This window comes from Aquila chrysaetos, chromosome 4 (assembly GCF_900496995.4).
Source record: "Aquila chrysaetos chrysaetos chromosome 4, bAquChr1.4, whole genome shotgun sequence".
Classification (NCBI taxonomy): Eukaryota; Metazoa; Chordata; class Aves; order Accipitriformes; family Accipitridae; genus Aquila; species Aquila chrysaetos.
Window position 1 is genome coordinate 29551445 of NC_044007.1, and position 23260 is coordinate 29574704.

Consider the following 23260-nt stretch of genomic DNA (forward strand, 5'->3'; position numbering starts at 1 on the left):
GAGAAGTGAGAAGAGAGTATTCAACTTACTTTAGAAAAGAAAAAAAAATCCAAAGCAATATGGCACTTACTACTTCACAAATTCTATTCATTTATATAATGTTTTGGTTTTACCTTTAGACAAGATAGGCAACTTAAAAGACAATATCTTAGTAAAAGCATATTACCAGATTTCTCATTTGAACTCATAAATGCTAGAATAGCTGCATTAAGTTATTTTTCTGTACAATGCTCATTTATATGGACATTCTTTCATTCTTCCTTTATATTTTCTAACTAACAGAGTTTGCTTTTATTTTTCTTTTACAGATGAATCAGAATTACTGGAGCAGATGCCAACCAAAATGCAATTAGCCATTGCAATTGATGTGAACTTTGCCATTGTCAATAAAGTTGACTTATTCAAAGCAAGTAGTTTTACAGGAGAATGCAGAAATGTGTGGTATTCCTGAGACAGAAACCTTGTTTTGTCCATCTTGCAACACTTAAGAACATGTTTGTTAATATGCAAGGCAAAATAGGTCTAAGAAATATCTCAGTTAATGGAGACATGTCAGGACAAAGCCAAGTGCCTGCCTTTGAATTTTCTGTGTCAAAAAAACTATAAAAAAAAAATTGAGATGATTAAAACACAGACCTGTTATGTCAACATACTAAAGCTGATGTTATGGTCAGACTGTAAGTGATTTCAGACTATAACTAATCTCAAGAGTCAGACATAGAAGAATGTAATTTTTAACACAGTCCACCTTGCTGTATAACCTAGGTCTGCCTGAGAGATCACAAATGCTATGTGTTCTGGCAACACAACTTTGATGTAATGAATGCTACTTTTTAGTAACTTTTTGTGCAAAGGAGCTTTCTCTTTATTATCATGATAGATTTCCAGAGATACAATTTAAATGTGGTACGTACTTAAGATTGCAGTCTTAGTACTTAAGGAGTAGTCTTGACACACAGTAACCTGAACACTAATTTGTTTGCTAGGATAATTGCAAGAAATCACATGATATCTCAGTATAAACATAGCTGCACAGTTTCTGCCACATTTGCTGAAGACGTGGAATTCATAGATTCATAGGAACATTTGACATGATCTGTTTTTTTTCCCTGGATCAGTAAAATACATTCACATAAAAGACCCATAAATTCCTGAACATAACACTAACTGAGCTTCCACAGCAAATTTAGATGTACAGAAGCTTACTTTGTAAAAAATTAAGAGATGTTCAACTCAAAGAGAACTTTATAAGAAGTATTTGAAATGACAATTCTTTCAGTCTTTCCTCTGCTCTAAAAGCTGATCCTTATGATGTTTTGAGTTTGCATTCCACTTATGATCCCTGGATCATTCATGTATTTTTGGGTTTTGCTGCCCAGTGTAAGCACTGATAGTCACTTGTGCTACTGAATTAATAGAGCAATCAATTCTAACTATTTTAACAGGGGTGCGATACCCAGATGATATATGACATGCTGCTAAGGTTGAAATCCATTGTGTATTTACCTGGTGACTTTGTCTGCAAAAAGGTGAGCATTGTTGTCTCTTTCAAATAATAATTATAGCATGTGTTTTAGAAAAAGAGTTCAGATATCGGTCAACAGTGTCCTTTAAATAAAATTAATCCTGAGTGAATTAGATAGCATAAAAGTAATTAAGGTACTCTGTGCAATAGTAACAAATGTGCTCTCAAATTTCAACCTAGAACAAGACAATATGGATTTTATTACTTACATTATCAAACATAAGATTATAGTAATATGGGAAAGTATTTAATGTAAATAAGGCTTATCTAATGATACATCATGAAGTTTTAATATTTAAAATGGAGCAAGCTTAATTTTTTTTATACATATATACATACAAACCTAGCCTACAGATCTCAATCTATGATGCTCTGCATGTGCTTCATTTGTGCATTCAGAAACTCTTAAGTGGAATTATCCAAGAATGTAGAAAATACACTGCATCCCATACTGCTCCTTAGAGCAGGATCTGACCTTGCTCTGCCTTCACTCACAGCTCTGAGCTGTCTCCATACTTCCAGCTGAATGCTGTCACACTGTCCCTTTGCAAAGACGTCTATTTTCTCTTACCATTTTGGCTCAAACATGGCCTTACAGTAAAACAGGTAGATAGCTCAGCTTCTGACCAAGTGAGCTGAAGTCTGTTTTCAGAAGGCACATAAACATACTTATAGGCAGTGTAGGATGTAATTAAAGCATGGGGCGGATGAAGCATCAGTACTGTTACTGTTCTGGCAAGTGACGCACAGTTCATACCACACTCAGAAGTGACCGTCAGAACCCCTTAACTTGTCTTTAGCAGTTCTGGTCCAGCATGTTCACTAAGGTCCTGCTCCCTCCAAAAGTAAAGCATAGGATCCTCTTCCTGAATGCTGAGTAGTCCCACTGACTTTACAGTGTAGGAAGTTAAACATTTGTGAATGCACCAAAGGATCAGGCGTGTCCTTTCAAAGACCAATCCCAGAATTACTGTTGGCTAGAAAGGGTAGAAGAGTAGTTTGGTGTGTTTGCTTGTACAATGCACAGCATGAAGGATCTTAGACCACGGCTGTAACTCTGCCACAACAGAGAAATAAATGACAGTAACAGATTCAAAGTGTTGATACCGCAGTCAGATGCAAAGCAGTTCTCAGCAAGGATGGATTATGGGAAATTGAGTTATCAGTTTATTCCAGCTTGATTCAGAGCTAAAAGGCCTCTCATTTTTATAGATCTACTACGTGGCCAACAACCATAGTAATCCTATTAATGCTGTAACAAGTAGTAGGGAATAAAACCCTGTTGGAACTACCTCCTCCTTGGATGTATGTTGACCTCATTGTACTTTACCGAGGAGGCCTGCATGCAGGCTTGGAAGAGCAAGTGAAGCAATAGGAAGTGTAAGCCCCACGTTTTCAGTCCCGGCTTTGTTGCCGTTGCCTTTTCACTTTTAAAATGAAATTGCTGCTTTGCCTCAGTTACTCCAGCTGCACGAGTGGAAAAATAGTTATTTGCCTGCTTTACTTAGATGTTGTGAGGACTTTTATGATCATCTTCCTGAAGTCCATTATATTGTTCTAGTCTGCCTGCTTTTTATTGTATATATTGATGTCACACCTTTGAATCCTAGTAGATCATGTGGAGGATAATAAATAAATGAATAATCTCTTAAACCATCCAGTGATTACATAAAAGTTGATGAAGTTTTGAATGATTGTTTATTCTTATTTTCCTTTTAAATTAGGTAAATTATGTTTAGAAGTAATTTAGACCATAAAGCATGGGCTTTTTTGCACTTCTCTGTTATTAAATACACTTCTGCAGTACTTTAGTTTCCACCAGAACAGCTGATGGAAATGACTGCTACAATCCTGATTATCTACTCTTCTTTTTCCAAGCTGGCCTAGATGGTCTTACTCCTGTTCAAATATTGTCCCAAATCACAATTGGAACTGCCAAAGTTAGTCCTTGTGCTTGTGCTCAGTGCTAGGAACAGTAGCTCAAACATTTATTTCTCCGTAATACTGGTAAACCTGTTTATGAGAAAGTGGAAAGATATTTAAAGAAGAGTCTGTCAGATTATTCTAACAAAAAACCACTGTGCTGCTAAAACATGGGATCTTTATGTGTTTGTGTGCCCAGGGAGAGATTGGCAGAGAGATGTACATCATCAAACAGGGTGAAGTTCAAGTCCTCGGTGGCCCTGATGGTACAAAAGTCCTGGTTACCCTAAGAGCAGGAGCTGTATTTGGGGAGATCAGGTAGGTCCATCGCTATTTTTAACACTTTCTTTAGAACTGGTCAAATAATCAATGGTTGTTTAACTTCTCTGTGGTAAGCATGACAGCTACCATGGGGAGGCTAGAAAGTGGGTAGGGTCAACCAAGAGGACACTGAGCAAGGAGGTGCAGGTAAGTGAAGGAAATTCTAAGTGAAGCATCAGAGGCTAATCTGGCAAGATCTGAGACCAGTGTTTTGGTCAATGTACACAGGAATATACAGACAAATTTCTCCTTCAGCATTTAAAAGATTTAACACATCTTCCTGTTCTGAGGTCTGCAATACAGCAGGACCAAATGCATTTTATTGCCTGTATAGTGAGACTAGGTGCCCTTACACAGCAGATAGTAAAAATGATAATTAATTTCCAACAAAAGAGTTAAAAAGTCTAAAATAGCAAATACAACTAGTTCATTTAGGAGCTGAAGTAGGGATTAAGTTGCCAAAAATCAGGCAACCACACTTGAAAATGTATTTGTTTAAGAGCATACAAAACAAGAAAAAGGCTGACAGACCAGACTTTTAGTTCTGAGTTTTTAGGTCTGGAGAAGAAATTTTTTCTCTTGTGGCTACAAATGTTTTCTATATTCTCCATGTGGTTGCTATGCAAAATCTATTAACTCTTACATGCCATGGTCCCCAATTAGCCAACCAAGTGCTAGATTTTAGGCACTACATCCCCTGCTGAGGTTGGCCTGAGGAAAAGCAATAAAATATATGTGCTGCTGCATGTGATAAACTGGATCCTTGATTTCTTCCAGCTGCCTTTCTGTTACTGTTAATCCTCTTGCTGGTAGCTTTAATCTGCCTTTTGAAAAGTGGTAATCAGCTCTGTGCCAGTTTTACATTTATCTTCTACTTGTGTCTCCCTTTGTAGTAGGGGAAACATTCCCATTTATCCAGTGATGTGCATCCAGAACTTGCTTAGACCTCAAGTGGAAAAAAACTGATATATCTCATAGATACAGAACTTTTTCATTGAGTGGGGAAGTGAAATTATATCAGCTCTTTGAGAGAAGGTTATTTGAAAGGTATTTCTCTGTGTGACAATATAATACCTGAGCAAAGCCTCAAAACAAAATGCTTTAGTGTAAGTTATGTGGAAAGGCTGAGAATACACTGATTTTCAGTAAGGGCTGAATAATGAAAAGATAAAAGAACAAGCTACAGCAGCCCAGATATATAATACGCACATAGTTTTCAATTATTTATTAGTCTTGTATTTGGAGCAAGGACTTTAGTTTTTAAACTGAGAAATGATAATGACTGGTTTTAAAACAAGGAAGGGATTTTCAAACTTATGATCTAATACAGGTGAGCACATGTTTCCATGTGAGAACTACACAACGGCCTTTAAAGATTCATTTCCCAATACGTATTACTCTTTACATAATTGCCAATATGGCCAGTAAACCCCTCAGCAATGCTATAACCCTACACTTCTAGTCTTGTCTTATTCATCATTGACCTACTGTGGCAGCATACCCATTCAGACACACGTAATTTGCATATAAATGTCAGGCAGTGGATAAACTAGAGGAGAAAAGACACAGCAACTGGCAGACATCTCCAAAATTGAAGAAAAGCAAAGACATGAAGCACTAAGTGTATCAGTAGAGATTTATCCTCTTCCTTGTGGCAAAGTGTTAGAAAATAATGAGTTTGTATAGCGCCTTCCTATGTAAGTTTTGTCAAGGTCTTCTGAATACTGTATAGCAGAAGCAAATGAAAAAATTATTTTTTAATGGATGAAATACTGCTTCATTTAGCACATCCAAATTTTCCCCTCAGTATTCATAGCGTAGTTACCACCTGATATCAGACTGATTTCCTTCTGACTTCTGATTCAAGATTTGTTTAGAGAAATAGGTCAGCTTTATTCAGAGTGGTTTAACTACACGATTTATAAGACACTTGCTATTTAATCTCACTCTGTTCAAAATGCATGTAAATGATGCTTAAAAAGTCTCTGAGGGCAAAGGAGTTGAGAAAACAAAAAATGTTTATTTAAAAAAATTTCCCTGAATTATACTAGAAGGCCAATGCAAGACTAATGTTCAAGCAAGTCCTTTGCCAATTTCATCCTTGAAAATTATTACAGAAACAGATTAACTAATAGGAGTTGCCTTCCAATTAACATCTTAGCCTTGTTACTACTTTTCTGTATAGATAATATCAGTTTGGGGAAGCAAAATAATCTTAGAATCAGAGGCAAACAGATTGCTGCCTTAATGAGAGCCTGTCTGCACAGACAATTGAGAAAGAGAGAAATTCAGCTATAACACAACACTTCATTAGCCCAGACAAATTTACACTTTAAGCCAGCTGTCCTCATTCATCCATTTACTGATATTTCACTAGAACTATTTCCTATCAGAAAATGATAATTCTGGAAAAATTAAAACATTTCTCCATTATATGTAAATTTTTGACAGGAAGATCTCTAAATTTTTGGTCTCAGCTTCAGCCTTTCAGCTGTTTGGTAACTTTAACTTTTATTAAAAAAATCAAAACTACAGGCAGTATTTAGCTTTGTGAAAGATTACATTTTCCACTCTGGCTCAGGATTTCCCACAAAGTGGCAGCTGCTTCTTTTCAATGAGCTCTGCCCTTTGGTGTTTAACATCCTGGTCAGAAGCAAGACCCAGACCTATTTCCCTTTCCTGACTTACCAGTTCTCTCCATAGGCACATAGGTGCTGAGCTGAGCTGCCACAACCTTGCATGTTCAGCTGATACACACGCCATTCCCTGGATCAATCTGCTAATTTCAAGGAACAGCAGCTTCCTACAGAGATCAGCTTTTAAAAAAAGTAATAGATAAGCTGAGTCATCACTTACTTTGACAACTTTATACCTCAAAATTAAATTTTCTAGCATAAGAATTCAAAAGTTATAATCTCATACTAATATTACAGCATTTCAGGCTAACAACTGAAGTAAAAAATGTAAGGTAAAACAAGCAAATTTCTCTATTAATATATATATTACATTATCAAGAACCATTGCAAGGCACACATAGTTATTTTTAAAGATATGGTCTATCATGTAACTCGTAGAACACTAGCCAAAACAGATTCAGTGAAGTCCATAATGCTGTCCTTAGTCAAAGATGATTCTGTTTGAGCAAGGGCTGCCTTACTTGTAAAATTCACCTCACATCATCACAATAATGAAAAAGCTGATCTCTTCAGTCCTAGTCTGCCTAGATAAAATGAGCTTTCTGTTAGGAAAGCCTGAAAATGATTGTTCAATGACTTGTTGAGAAGTGATTCATCAGAACTTAAAGCTGTTTGCAATTTTCTTTAGCTGCTTTTCTTATTGTGCAAATAGATTTATTCTATCTGAGGAATTGTACAGAATTGTTTAAAAAGAAGACAATATACTGCATTTTCAGCTTGAGTTCATATATTGATTGCTGTCTTGGGTTGCAGAAAACCACTGTGTGTGTGTGTGTGTGTGTGTAAAAATAGCCTAGTACACACAGTTGCAGACGTCTCATACTATCCTTTATAAATAAAATATATCATCTGTATGATCTAATATTTATAAATATAGTATATATTTCATACTAAAACCAATATTTAAATATCCTTGATTAATATTTTAGATAAGTATTTCTTCATATTTTATGGGGTCCAGACTATCCTTTATTAATAACTTTTAAATTTGGAGATTACTAAATATTCTCTGAAAGTATTAACTCATTGGGAAATATTTAAGGGACAAATTTTAGGGTAGATCTCCTTGAATACAGTGATAAAGCAATTTTAGTACTAAAAGCAAAATGCAACTTCTCTTGCGTACTACCCCAGCTAAGAAGTGAAGTCTCTTCATTGCATTTGCTTAATGCAAGATGAACAAATTAATTTTTATTTGTACAACATCTAATTTTTACGTGGATATCCTTCGTATGGCCAACTTCTGCTTGCTACACTGGTCTAATGCCTTACTTTGAAAACAAAATAGCCTTCTTTTTCTGGCAGACACATTTGTAACTGTCAGCCTGAAAGACCCTCCTAATCTGTATCATTCAATTTGCCAACATTCAAATGTGAGATTGGTTTTCAGTTTTCTCACATACCATGAGTCCCACAGAAGTTATTCACTCAGGAAAATTAAAATTCTTGAAGAATCATTCATTCACTGTAAATAACACTTTCAGCAATAATGGACTTGTGCTGCTCTACTTCTGATGTAAATAATTTTCAACAATAAAATTGAGGAAATGCCAAGTTCACATGAGGACTAAAACAAATGCAGTCCTTGAAATGGGTGTCTCTTGGGAGAAATGTCTCTACCTAGCAAGACTTTTCACAGTCCTTAGCATCTACATATACCTGACCAGTAGTGACAATTTGCCTTCCTGAGGCAAAAAGATATTTCTAATCCCAACCATAAAGGGCCTTTAGAGAACATCAGACAGAACAGTTGGGTACGTAAGTGAGCTTTATGATGACTTTAATGGACAACCACCAGCAAAGGGATTCCTCACTAGGTCAAGTAACGATGTGACGGATGATGTTTCTTTTCATTCCAGCCTATTAGCTGCAGGTGGAGGAAATCGAAGGACTGCTGATGTGGTGGCTCATGGTTTTGCCAACCTTTTCATTCTGGACAAGAAAACACTCAATGAAATCTTGGTGCACTATCCTGACTCTGAAAAACTTCTTATGAAGAAAGCAAAGTATGTCCTAACAACAGTTTTTAAATCACATTATTTAGCTGCAGAATGGACAGTTGTGGCTTCTAGAGAGATTTGCATTCCTTTCTTAGAAAAGTAACAGATGTAAACACATTTGTATTTAGAGGTCAATTTGCCCAGTAGTATCTAGTGGAAGTCATGGTCTTGGCAGGGTTTTCAAGGGTTGTGGAAATGTGGTAAGTAGAATGAAGTCCTGAATGTAGTTGCCTTCTCCATTGTATTTAAGGTAAAAAAACAAATAGGAGATACAGATGTGTATCAGGACTCCTTACATAGCCAAGAAAGAAACTGCAGGACAGATGTCAGTTAAAGAGTAGGTTTTCAAAGATGCAACTGAACACTCACAATTCTACAGAGATACGCTTCAATGCACCCACAGACTTGTATGCATTTCCAAAACCTTAAGCAGTAGTTAGAAATGGATTTAAAGTAAGGCCCGACAAGATGGAAGTACACAGATTAGAGAGGTGTGCATTTTGTTCAAAAGGATTCTGAAATGGGATTTCAAACCCTAAAACTGCTGTTCATCTTGCTTTGGCTATAGCTTGCTAGGGTCACCATTTCTCCAGCTTTGAAAGGGCAAAATATTGTCAGATTTTGTCATAAAACAAAATGTGTACCTTGCTACCTTGTAAAAGGTCCAAATACTTGAAACAGTTTGTCATTATTAGTATACTTCAGCACTCTTATTGTTCTCAGCTGTTGCCTTGCATTGCTAGCAAAGGTTGGAAGGTTGCTCCCAGACAGCTGAAATTCTACCAAAGACTAAACATAGCACAGGAGTGATGTTTTGTTTAGCGAAAGTGCTAGCAGATGGTTGCATTCAGCATGTTTCAACAGCCCTGGTTGTCAAACAACAGTATCTTGAGAATCATCACATCCCTGAGGAATAAGGATAGACACAGAATGGGCTGATTTCCCAATTTTCAAAACTAGCATCAAAAGGTAGAAAGGTGGAACAAATCCACTGACTGATGGTCCCCAGCATTCATCCTTCCTGACTTTTCTCCACTTTTTTTCTAAACAGTTGTATGACCAGTTACTTGTTATTCCTGTCTCTCTGTCCCACGCTGCTGCCTTCTGCTTTCTTCCCCATCCTAATCATACCCTGCCAAGCCATTAAATTCTGTTCCCTCTGGATAGCCTTTCTCAACTGCAGGAGCTTAATCATCAATCCTTCACATCTGCACTCCTATTTGAGCTCAAAGCCCTCTCTAGATATCAGAATAGATACAGGATATCCTGTTTAATTTGAAAGATATGTAGTACCTGCATGTATTCCGGTCACCTGTCTAGGCATCCACTAATTCTTCCAGAACTCCCATGTTCTGTATATGGTCAGCCATGTCTCTAGAAAAACTAGGCATCAACAGGAGATTTGTGCACTGTTTTGATAAAGATTGCAGTTCTGTTCAGTTTTGGAATCAAGTTATCAGTTGCTCTGCCCTGGAACGTTTATGTTAGAGTTCTCTGGGATTGCATTGGCCATCCCACACCTTTAAAGGCCTCCTTGAAATAAAATCACAGGAAGAAATTTGTTCCATTATCAGCTGCCTGATAGTCACTGTATGGTCTTTACATAATAAACCCACGCAAGCTGCTGAAGTGTACTTTTTAAATTTATGTCAATAAAACTTTAAAAAAAAGTAAAATCTTCACTTCTGAAATCCCCAAAGTTACAAACTACAAGACACTTAAGAAAATTGTCGTATTATGAGATTTACTGTACTTCAGACTGCAAGTATAGTCCTTGTTCATAAAAAGCCTTAAGTCAGCACAGGAACCCTCTGCTTTTCACTGGTTCCATCTATCTCGGAACTGTCATCTAATCTTTACCCTTGTCATTCATTCTCACTTCTTGTCGTTATGGCTGCAAATCAGTACAGCTATAGAAGGGTGTGAAAATCTTGTCTGCCACATGCTTGGCAGTAATTTTTATATCTTCAGGGTGTCATCTTCTACTGAAGAAGACTAAAAGTAAGTACTGCTGTCTAACCTGACCTGTGAGAGATAAGCCATGCTGGAAGTTAGTTTGGTAAACTATTACTTGAACAAGCATCAGCCGGACTCCCAATTGAGCACTAAATGCTCTCTGAATTTGCATCCAGAAGGCCAGGTAAGAGACTGCCACCTCAGGTACAAGGCATCCATCTCCCTCCATACTACTTCTCACCTTATAAAATTCTCATCTGCTTTGCAACACCTTAAATTGAGCCTGCACTTGTTTATTCTCCAGGATATAGGTAAGCAGCTGCAAATTTGAGCAGTAGCCTCCAGCTCTGGAGGCTTACCTTTACCATTTCCAGCTTTGCTCTTGCCACTGGACTCAGGACCAAAAAAAAGTTGGCCAGAAAAGTTGCCAGATTTTCATCCATGAATATGACATTTTAGTTTTGCAGGAACTTTGCTCGGTTTCACAGCACTGCAGCGTGTTCTCATTCCTTCCTGTCTCCAGGGTGCTACTGAAGACAAAGGGGAAACCTGCTCCAGGACCACCAGTGCAACAACCACGGGGCTTGGCCAGTCTCTTTGGGCACAAACAGGAAACTCCAAAGTTGTTTAAAGCGATGCTTGGAGGACAAGGAAAAGAAGGCCTTACCAGGCTGCTGCAGCTGAAGAGACAACAAGACATTCAGGTAATGCCACAGAAAATAGACTAGATTCTTCCAGGTGCTGAAAGACACTGGGAGGGCTTAGGCAAACAGAGTAGATGAAAATGCAGCCTTACTGCAATCGACAGAAAAAACTCTCAGTAGCTGAGATATAATCACTGTACCTAACCTCTGTAAACACTAATTCTAAAATTTGGCTCAAATCTTCCTGGACCTGGACTCTATGCAGAACAGAAAAAACAAAAGCAAAGAAAAAGCAAGGGAAAAAGCAAGCAAACAAAAATCCTTAAAGAAAGTAAGGATAAAATAGACGTTACAAAGACCCTAAGGGCATCTGATCTTCTAATTTTATGTTCACAACAGTAAATACAGAAATATCCTAACAGTAATCTGATCCAGCTGACTCAAGCACATGGTGAACCCTTCCAATTCAAAGTCAGATTTCTGGTTGTCAAAAATCCTGAAGACAAAATTTAAAGTGTAGCCCACACAGCTAAAACTGATTAAATCTCTAACATATTGCACTTAGGAGAAAACTGCTATTTTACTTGATTAAAAATAATTCCCACATTATACTCTGTTCTGAGAAATGTTAATAAGAACCTGCTCAGTTCTACATATTTACCGAAAGGTGGCAGAATCCTTTTCTGTTTTTATAGGTGAACTGGCTGTGCTTTTATTTATTTTTTTAAGTTAAATAAAGAACTTTGCTTACACAAATGACTACAACACTTATGATTGGAGCAGAAACATTGGTCAATTTAATGTGTGTTTGTGAACTTAACAGCAAATAGGCTTTGCCAAGGAACTGGGGCACTGGGCAACATGACGAGATTTACGTAACACCTTTTCTTTCTATACTAGTGTAAGTACATAAAGGAAGGCAAGACCTGAGGAAGGGTTGTGTGCCCCAAAACGTGCCTGTTTCATCCTGCTGTATTAATAAGCAGATACTATCACAATCCACAAGCTTCTCCTAGGTTTTATGTTGACATTCTGATTCTGAAATTGCGTTTTTCATTTAGAAACTGATTTTCAGCATCTCAATACAAATTTACATATGTTACATCACAGTATCTATGCTGTGCCTTTCCACTGCATATACAGAATAGAACTACTTCCTGAATTTCTTCTGCAGCATTGGAAAACATTTAATTTCTTGTTTCTAGGAAACTCAGGCTGAAGCAGAGGATAAGCCTGAACGAGAAGAGAAGAAACCCGTGGAGCCTGCAGCCTCATCTGCACCTCCTGCACAAAAGGAAGAGCCAAATGGAGGCGCTAAGCCTAAACCTGCTGTTTTGCACAGGGGAACCACTAATGAGTCTCTGATCATTAGTATGTCTCCATCCCCCAGAGCAGGAGAAGGAGAGATCCTTAAAGTTGAGGTTAAAGAGAAAAACAAGAAATAGATGGTGCTTTGGGCTGTGGCCCCATCTATTGTCTTGCTGAATCCAGAGGGCTAGCGCGACTTTGCTTTTGAGTACAGAATATAATAGTAGAGACTACTAAAGAGAAAAATCTACCCCAGTTCTTCTTCTCTCCTTCCTCCCCTGACACAACTGGACAAATTATTTATATACTTACCTCTTAACCTTGAGCCTGAAGAGAGAACCTTTGATGTAATAGGAATTAGAGCTCAGATTGTATTTCAGGACCACTTGTTTCTTGTTTGATCCATGCTCTCCCTTATCTCTTACTCTGTCTTGTTCCTGCTTCTCCTCTTCCCTCTCCTGTTTATCCTCGCTTTCTTACTGCTGTTCCTGCTGCTCAGTTTGCTCTTAATTTTTGTATGTGTTCTTTTCTATTTTCTTTTCTGGTTTCCCATAGTTATCCTTTTTCTGGTTACTGCCCTACTGCTGCTGAGGTTACTTATGTTTCTCTCGATCCTTCTCTCTCCTCCCCTTATACTTCTAATCAGTGACCTGCTTTTGTGACCAGCATGGCTCAGTGCAGAAAGCTATGATGCTGTGTGTTGGGATGTTTAGCTTGGGACAGAGGGCTACAAAACAAAACCATTGTCAAAAAATAAAATCACAAAATCCACAAGGGGGAAGCAGATTGCAGAATTATTGCCAGCCCTCTGAAAGCAGGAACATCTGCCCCAGTTGTCTTTGACTGGTGAATAAACATGGCAGAGACTTGGATATTACCCCCCACACCACGGGTGACCTTTAACTTTGGGCTGCTGATTTACACACTTGATCTTCTCAAGGGGTTGGGCATTAATAATGCTCTCTGAAGAGCAAGCAGCTGATACTGGCTAACTTTCTGAAGAATCCTGGTATTTAAACTGGCCATTTCAAAAATAAAGGCTATTTTACAAAAAGCAGGACTTGCACTTTCTGACTCTGTGGTGCAGAGTTTCAACCAATGCTCCAGTTGTTCACCTCTATCATAGACCTCGATTGATGGTGCAAAGTGAGCCCTGTGCCTTACTGGGGCTGAGCTACACCATACCTGTGAACTAAAGTAAATCCTTTATGAGTGCCACAGCTGAGCGGGATACAGCTCCCTAACAGGGAGCTCCCACACTGTCAACCTTCTCTATCGACTCATCACAGAAAGGGATGCAATATTAAACAAAAGGCCGAAGCTGTGTTTTAAGCTTAATTCTCACTTACTTTTTTCTCTTCCATGGGTTTGCAACTCCTCTCTCCCCATATCCACTTTCAGTCCCCACCTGTGAGGAACCAAGAGATTCTGAGACTGTGGCAACCATTTTGTCTCAGCCAACCAAGCATGTAGCAGCAAGCAGCTGAAACAGGACGTGCCCTGAGGAGGTGGGGTAGTGAACTGTTTCTGGGAGGCTTTCTAGCTGTTGTGCCTCAAAGAGGCTTCCTGGCAATTCTCTTTCTGGGAAGTTTGCTAGCATTTGCACTTCAGTTCAATGGGATAAGGGGGCATCAGTAACACACACAAACACACACACACCCACACACACACCCCCCCGCCAAGAACTTTTGAGAAAACCCCACAACACTTGCGCAAAGGCCTCTTGATGAGGCTGAAAAAGGGGGAGAGACCAAGCCCCAGGCGCCGGCCTGCTGCCTGAGGAATCCGCCTGAGGAATTCACACAGCTACTACCACGACTCCTTCCTCGCTCGATCCAAGGGTGGTGATACCTCTTCTTTTTTCTCTTTCTTCTCTCTCTCTCTCTTATCTCTTCTCTTCTTCCTACCTTGTTGTTAGGAGTATTTTGCTACAGCTGTTAGGTGTCAAGTTTTTTATTCGAAGTATCTGCTACGCCAAATTTAGCCACACTTGTGTTATAAGTCAACATTAAATAAAACACATTTTGAGCATTTAGGAGCCATTGTCATGACTCCTACCCTGGGATTCGCCAAGTGAAACAGGGCGTTGAAATTTTCCCTGTCCCTCCTGAGTCATTGTCATGACTCCTGTGTGCGGCAATGGACCATCTAAAAGATCACCTCCCCTGAGCCCACTGAGTGGGATGGGACACCACTGGATCAACAGTTTTGGGAAATAAAACCATTACACAGAGGCCAAGCCAAGAAATTGTAAGGGCAGGCTTCACAGCTCCTCAGCTAACCAGCCAACCACAGAAGGCACCGTGCCAAAATTCAACATTCAATTTGCAGGCTATGTATGATCCTGCAGGCTATGCATTCTATAGGCCTGCTCTTTAATGCCTTTGAACTTCTCTCATCACAGGCAAAGCTGGCAGCCCAACCAGAATCAGTGGGAGCTTTGACCAAGTCACAGCTGGATGATTGAATTCTGTATGTTGTGTATTCCACACATCCTCTGACATGACCAAAACCCAAATCTCTTTCAAAAAGAAAGTTCTGCTGCATTAACAGTGAGGTCAAGGTTCAACTGCTACATGGAAAGAACCATCTTTAATTGTATGTTACTTGTTTGGTATGTAAGAAAAAAGGATGTCACAACAGACGTAGAAAATTATAAGATGAATCATAAAGACTTACTCATCTATTGCACATCCAGGAACGTCTCAATACAATCTCAAAATTACAAATATTGCAGAACTCCTTCACAAATGAGGCCTTCTGTGAATAATGATGATCTATGAATTCATTACAATATACGATTCTCAATTTTTTTTTTGAGAGTTGTCAAAACATTATGGAAAGGGAGAAAAAAACATAAAACCCCATATTTTAACATTTTTCATATTAATTAGTAAAGCACTCTCTCATTGCAAAAGATCCGATCCCCTTCTGCCTACACGTGCTACCAGGTAACTTCAAACATTTTCACTATTGGCATTTTTAAGTTCATCAGTCATGCACTGACATATATTACAACGTAAGGGCTGAGACTGCAGCAGCAAGTGTTACAATGCAGCAACAGAGCATCATCCCACAAGTTGCTGCTTTGCTACAGCTCTTAACAGCTCAGGATTGCAGGAAAGCCTGTCAGTTCTGTCTGCAAAATTACCGTTATGCACAGTTCTCGAGTTCCTTAGACCCAAAATGAAAGAGAAGCGTCAGTGTTTGCAGAAGATCATGGCCACACACAAGTAACATCCATCTGGTTTTCTCTGACATCTTACTTTTCTGTTGTTGGAATATTTTCCCCTTCCCTGAATTCCACCATTTTTAGGCATAGGCAGGGGGAAGAAGGGTCCAGGAATCCAAGCTGCAACTATTTATAGGGTTTTCACCAGAAAGAACAACACAAGAAATGTCAAAATATATTAAATCCTTTCAGGAACTAATTCTACCCTGTGGACCCTTGACTGGTGGAGAAGTCGAGTGAATTACTCTGAAGCACTTGGAAGATGCAACTTCAGTATCAAAGCTCACTCAGGTTCTGTATGGCATCACGCTCTGCTGCAATGCTATGTCTCTAGTATCTCTGTCTGCCAATAAAAGCATCTCAGACTTGACTACACTTGAATGTAAAGAAACTGAAGGGTGGAGTAGAATGATGTATTTGAAAATTAAAATAACCAAATCTCCATGACTCTCTACGTAAAATGTAGACACTGTTCTGAAAAAAGTTTTGGAAAATCTGATAATAATTGTATGAAATAGCATGCATGGGAGAACTCTAACGTGGCAAAGAGCATGAAACAGTCACTGCTAAAATCATCCCATTTCAGAATATCTTCTTACTAAAAGGCAGTATGAGATGCTTTATGAAATATACACTGCACATTCATAACCACTGAGTGAAAAGGCATTTTTCCTTTCATCTGATAATACTTGTTATAAATCTGAACTGTTCAGCCTGTGGAATACTCATCATAGGAACTGCAAAAGCAGCATTTATCATTACATAGAAAATGCTGAATACAAAAGCACAACAGAGTAACGGTATATTGAAATTATATTTTGAATGCATAGGCATTGTAAATCAGTTAACTTCAACAGAAATGAAATACATAGGAAAGTAAAAAATTTAGGTTACAGGTTATTTCTCTGCTGTACATACGTATATAATCACGACCATTAAATGGCAAAAAGCATCTGATTACGAAGACTGCTATACATGATTTTTATCACAAGGTGGTGCAAGTGACCTATAAGCACATTCACTTTACAAAACTGACAATATTTTGCTTTGTCACCCTCAAGCTAATAAGGCATTTTTTACATGTAAAAACAAACAAAAAATGGCAAAACAACATTGTAACTCCCCTCCCCCTTGACTCACAATCTGCTGCATTCCTTGACTCAGAATATTGCTTCAGCTTAACTTGGAAGTTTCCAAATTTTTCAACAAGCGTTAGCTGTACACCTCTAAGAGAAATTATACCTGAAAAATGGTTCTTGTCACCGTCAGGTTTGAAACACTTTTCTTTTACATAGAATAGGGCACATTAAGAAATAGGTATTGTTGATATGCTATTTAATTCCCTAAGCTTGAGGAACATGGGGGCACTTTTCCAGTAAAAGATAATGAATTCTCCACTGTAGAAACTCAGAATTACTGTATAGAATACAGACAAAACAGAAGGTTTTATTTTCTATTAAGCAGATATTTAGTACAATAATACCTATTAACATATGTAAATGCATTTAAATGCACTTCCATGCCAACTTAAAACAGAATTGGTAACAGAACTCAGATGGAGCATTATATTTTTGGCAGACAGCTCAGAGGAACTTCAGTAGTATCCTGTACTCCTATCAGTAGTACTTGTCCACTTCAATTAATCTAGACAAAGCATTAATACTGCATCCAGTTATCTCTGTACATGGAGCATGTAGCTGTGAAACAGTTTACGGTTCCAAAATCATACAATATCAATTTGCAGCAGTGTGATTTAGGTTCATTATAACTACTTCCTTGATCTTAATATTTTGTGTTGCATATCTGGCACGACACTTCATTATAATTTACGTATGAAGTAGAAACACATTTGCACTATGCTGATAAAAAGACGTCTGTAAATTTTTATATAAACACATGAATTAGATTTAAAAAAAGAAAGAGCTTGGCTTAATATGAAACAAAATCTCTTCCTTAGTATTCCACTACTGAAACTATTCAGGACCCCTTCCACCAAGGAAAATGGAGTGGAGAATAACACATTCATTCATGATTGGTAACTGGTCAACTGTCTACAAAACATTTGGTATGTTTTACAGGATGTGTAAGACAATCTCAGTACATATACCTTTCATCCATCAATGTTAATGTGAATTCAGATTCTTGACAGGATTATACATGTATGGAAATAAAAAACAAAAACCCAAACCACACATTGCAGCTCCAGCAACTAAAAAGAAGTCACATACAAAGTCACATACACTATGACCTGGTGCAATCTTGAGTGCCAAAGTATTCTAAATTTAGTGTTAGCCCATTCTGTTCTTACATGTTACAGGTAAGCCATTCAGAATCAGATCAGTCAGATACCTAACTCTAAACCACTTCAAATGTGAAACTGCAAAATTAATGTTCAAGATGGGCATTTTGGAAGTGATAAATGAGACCTTTACATCCACTTACTTTACACGCACTGACAGGATCAGAAGAGATCCTCAGCAAGCAGTATGCAACTGAGAGACAAGAAAGCTCATCTGTCCACTAAGCAAACAATATGATTTACACTTGGTGTAAATGGTAAAGAGAAAATTCAAGCCAAGAAAATAAACCAGAAATTGTTTGCCCTAGAGAAATGCAGTATGATTACATGATTAGAGCTTAGAGACTTTATGTCTTCCTACTGGGAGAGAAGAAGGAAGATCGGGTTTTTTGCAGGCACTTTTCATTAGTAGGCTCATGAAAAAGAAGCATGATTCAAAATGACAAAACCAATATAGGTAGCACTTTCAAGAACTGCCTTTGCTTGAAAATATGCAGTTATAAATCAGACAAAACTTTTTAACTAGAAAGTGAACTCCCACTTCACAAAAAGCCCTTTAAAGATCAATAGTCATGACTCTTTTATGGAAAAAAAAAAAAACCCAAAACAAACCAAAACAAAACCCTGACCAAAATAAAATCTGCAGTTCCTGTTTTCCAGCACAGTACACACTGAAACACATCTTACAGCCTTTACAGTAGTAGCCTCAAAGGCCAATAGTATTCTGAGATGTTAGAGGTTCACCTTGATTCACCCTAGTTATTCCTGTACTACCTTAAGAGAATGTATACTATAAAAGAATATATACTTTAATGACTTGTTTGGCTTATGTTCACACAGCCCTGAATCCCAGGCATTGGCCAAAGGCACTGAAGTGGCAAACATGAAGTAGGCATGCAAGGAGGGCCTTTATGCTCTCTGTTCTGGCACTTGTTTAATTATGAAACTCCTGTGACAAAATTTTGCTCTGGTGGCTTAATAGACACAGAAGCTTAAAGTATTCCAGATTCGTTGAAGCACATACAAACTTTTATCTGCTTGGTGGGGATATACCCTCTTTTTCATTTCAGACTGGTTTTACGACCACTGAGAAACTGCAGTCCTCAGTGCTGATCCCACAAAAGTAATTGAACACTCCCACTGGCCATATTTATCAAACAGGCATCTGTTCCACTTCCACCCCTTCTTCCCCTTCTCTCTGCATATTCAACCTCTTTTTTTCCACTCTTACTTTGCAAAATAAAATGCACCCATGCAAGCCCTATCTCTCAAATCAACATCAAATATTAACACAATTAGAATTTTGGCCCTTAAAAGGCACATTTGGCAAAGTGATTTGCAGGCAAAAGCTAACAGACATTACCAGAGGTGTGTGTTTACAGGTATACAGAAGTATCTTGAGAACCAGAGTCTGCAGATATAGCAAGTAAAGCAAGCACAAAGTCTCAGCTTTCCTGCTCAGTCCATTCACTTTACAGCAGGATTCTTAGGAGGCTGCAGTTTGTAGGTGCTGAAGTAGTTCACCACTTGCTGTGGGACTTCTGCCAGGACACACTGCGCCAGAGCTTCTTTTGGAGACTTAGAAAGAAAGAACACCAAGTTTCAGTTTTCACCAAATTTTAACAGAGATCCTAAGACGGGTAATAAGCAACTCCTCTACTATACCAATTTAAAGTCTGACATTTTATAGAGGGCTTTACACAGTGCCCTTGTGGGACAGGTGGAAGCTTCTCTGACATCTTTACCTTCTTGCTCCCATTACCAGGAATCAGCTGGCTGCCTTGTTCCACTGAAGTAATAAGAGCTGGGTGCACAAAGGGCTGCCACGTCTTAAGATACCTTTTGTCATGTGAAATATACTCACACACAGAGTGCAGATGTTGAACTTCAGCCATGTAAACACACTTCCACTATCTGCTTAAGATGATACTTCAGGGGCTTGTCTAATCATCTGCAACCTTTTGCACCAAGTCTCATCCACAGTAACTGTATTGCTACAGAGCAGCTCTTCTAGAGATAGTTTTTACTGTAATACTAAGTATCCATGGGAAAAAAAGCACCTCATTTTCTAGAAACTGAAAGCGTTTGAATGTGTAATTTTATACTGAATATTGACCCTAGTTCTCTATATCCAAGTGCATTATTCAGTAAGTATATTCTATATTGATTTTGCTCTTTCTCTTTTCAGTTTGCCTGAGTTACTCTGAGATTAAACAAAGAATTTGTATCAAAAGTAAAAATAGAAATACAAAGACAAAATATGAAGGTATAAGGAGTATTATTAATAGGGTTAATATGAAGAAACAAAACAAAATTAGAACATATTAGGATGGAAATAAAAATAATGACCTTATCTTTCCCATCCTGAGGAAGCTTTTGTTTTGCTGTTTGTTTTTTTTAAATCAACTATTTCCAGCAATATGGCACTTAAAAGTCGGACTATATTAGCCTGTGCATATTTAGCAGGTACTACAGCAAAAAATCAGGACTCCATTCTTTCACCACCTATTTTTTTGGTATATTTGCTTTAATGAAAATGAAAACTATCACCACTATTGTGCCCACACACAATTTCTACTAATTACGACCTCCCTGATTTAACCTTGAATTTTAACACAGCACTAAAATGTGAGACTAATCCACGTTTACAAATGGGCATCCACAATAAAAAACACTTTACCATAAAAACAAAACCACAGTAAGTTCTTCCTCCCAAATGAAAAACACATCCATCTGTTTAATCAAGTCTGGGGGAGATTTATACAATGGTCATTCCCCTGCAGCAACTTGTCAGAAATGCAGTGCTGAAACCAGAAATGGAGTCTTTTTAAACATGCATCAGCAGACCTAATGGAAATTCTACAGATGCTGAAGTCTTTTGTCTTTTTTTTTTTTTTTTTTTTTTTTTAGCATTTGATAAAGACTTATCTCAGACTTCAGAGTTCATTTTAGAGACACTGCAAAAGCTTAGGACTATACATAGGATTATCCTAGCAAACCCAGCATACCTCTATGATATTTATTAAGCATACCATTAAGATTACTTACATTTTGGAATTTCCTGAATGGCACAAACTGGACAATGTCTCTGACAGCTGGTTCTCCTGATGAGGACCTGAGAACTCCATTGTCACCATCAAGAAACTCCATAGCATCGAAGTCTGCTCCTCCAACACCAACAATGATAATGGACATAGGCAATTTCGAAGCATTAACTATGGCAGTTCGAGTTTGATCAAGGTCTGTTATCACACCATCCGTTATGATCAGAAGTATAAAGTATTGCTGTCAAATCAATACACACTGTGTTATGACAGAGAAATAGAAAATGTGTAGACATGTACACTTAGAAAAATGCACACACAGACTACATACTGTTGTTAATTCGAGCATGTTCAATGCACTCACTGAATTTTACAATCAAACATCTTAAGTGGTGGTCAGGCCTCATCTGTACAGTCCAAAGAAATTTATAAGGACAACATAATCAATCTTTTAAAAGAAGTCATCTTTAAAGAGCCACCTCCCAAAAAAACAATGGTATCACCCTTCTCCTCCTCTCCAAAATCCCCAGACAAACCAACAGTTAACCTATCTTCCAAGTATTTGTCCTAGGATAGATGGCAGTTTAACACCTGTGAAACTTGTATTTGTTTCCTTTCTGGTCTATCAATACCTTTATGAAATGCTACCCTTCGTTTCATTCAGTTAAGAACAGATGAACAAAAAAGTGCTACCAAGGGTAATAGAACAGGCCTTCATTTTCATAATGTATCCCTAAAATCCTAAACACGGATTAAAACACATCCTTCTGTACCGAAAAACAGAATGCCCTTTTTGAAATTCCTTTAATCATGTTTTCTAGCTGCTTTATTAAGTTAATTACCTAGGCATCTGAAACCACCTTGCAGTACTTCGGTAATTTATTCAAGTACCACTTGAGTTACTTCCACTATACTGCCAAGGTTTCTAAAAGTTGGTATCTTCGCCTCTGTTCTGGATTGAAGTACCAAGAACAAACTAGAAGTACAAAGTTCAGAAACTACCAAATTCCTAAACTTCTGGTATTCTCTCACTTGGTTCATTTCAGATGGTTCCTGGCCAGCACAAATGCAACTTCCAAAGGTACTCCCAGTATTCTCAGAAGTCTTCCTCCTCAGTACTTTGCTTCCCATCTTCCCTTATCTGCCTCCAAAATAACTGGTCTTCCCTCATCTCTGTGTTCAGGTATCACCTTTTCTCATGGCCCCCCACCACTCCACTCCCCCACTCCAGCAAGAATATCTACAAAGCAGCCACGATCAGAGAACGCTATAACCAGTGGCATGATAACACATCACACTGGATTTATTTCTCTCTTCTTATACTTCCCCTGTACTGAAAAAAACCCAACACCAAAACCAAAAGCCAACCCAAAATACCTACAATATGCATTAAATGGCAAGGCAGCAAAATTTCTTCAATACATGCTTTTAGGCAGAAAAAATAAAGCTCTTGCTAGGCATATTGCAGTCTCAGAAAAAAGAAGTACAAGAGGTTTTGCTAGTTTCCTTATATATATATATATATATATATATATATATATATATATATGACAGTTACTACTGAAAGGCTACCAAAGCAAAACCTTATAAACTTCTTGGCATATGAAAATCAATAGCTCTTTTCCAAATTGGTTTCCACAGGTACTTTTATATGCAAAAATAGCTGATTTTACTTCCTGATTTTACATGACATCTGAGATACTAGTATTTACTATCATCAATGATTTAGGATATATATGGTTTCAGATTTCCTGAACTTGCATGGATTATTATCTAAATGGTTCAATACTCAAAACTTGCTTTTCAGACCTCCTATTTCTTAATAAGGTCAACAACTCATGATAGGGAGGAGAGCACAGCACATATAGCACCTAAAGCTTTATAGTATGGACAGTTAATTATCTATGGTGGTAACTAGGTGTCAGGAGCTATATCCTCCATTTCTTTGTTACCTTACTGAATTCTGTCTCTCAGCTATCTGATATGAAACAAGGTCCAGTTGATTTTTCTCAGCTGACGTTAGATCATTCGCCTATATGCCAAGGCTTAAATTAGACTTTAACACCTATATAGCACTGCAAGAGCTTTGAATAGAAGATACCATAAAGGTGCCATGTATTTTTAAGCTGATATTTCAACTCTGAAGACTTTATTTAATTTAGGAGACAATTGTTGTGTACGATCTGCAAAAATAAGTTAGCTTTTATATTGTTTTAACAGTACCAAACACCAACTCACAAGGTAAATGGCCAGCTGTTGAAACATACTTAAAAGAGAAAAATAGTATTTATAAACTAGAAGGGAAAGAAAAA

At 37.9% G+C, this 23260-nt stretch overlaps 2 protein-coding genes across 13 annotated transcripts in view; one reads left to right on the forward strand and one right to left on the reverse strand.

Annotated features, from left to right (window-relative positions):
- Positions 1-12697, forward strand: part of CNGB3 (cyclic nucleotide gated channel subunit beta 3) — a 68292-nt gene extending 55595 nt beyond the window's left edge. Inside the window, exons 13-18 of the mRNA XM_030011062.2 lie at positions 309-406; positions 1446-1529; positions 3648-3766; positions 8325-8471; positions 10945-11125; positions 12271-12697. Of these exons, the coding sequence (XP_029866922.1) occupies positions 309-406; positions 1446-1529; positions 3648-3766; positions 8325-8471; positions 10945-11125; positions 12271-12510 (869 nt within the window). The 3' untranslated portion in view covers positions 12511-12697. The remainder of the gene's footprint in view (positions 1-308; positions 407-1445; positions 1530-3647; positions 3767-8324; positions 8472-10944; positions 11126-12270) is intronic.
- Positions 12698-16400: 3703 nt separating this feature from the next.
- Positions 16401-23260, reverse strand: part of CPNE3 (copine 3) — a 31518-nt gene continuing 24658 nt past the window's right edge. For all 12 annotated transcript variants that reach the window (XM_030011069.2, XM_030011072.1, XM_030011073.1 and 9 more), the window contains 2 exons: positions 20953-21189; positions 16401-19482 (listed from right to left, as the gene is read on the reverse strand). In XM_030011069.2, the coding sequence (XP_029866929.1) occupies positions 19372-19482; positions 20953-21189 (348 nt within the window). In that variant the 3' untranslated portion in view covers positions 16401-19371. The remainder of the gene's footprint in view (positions 19483-20952; positions 21190-23260) is intronic.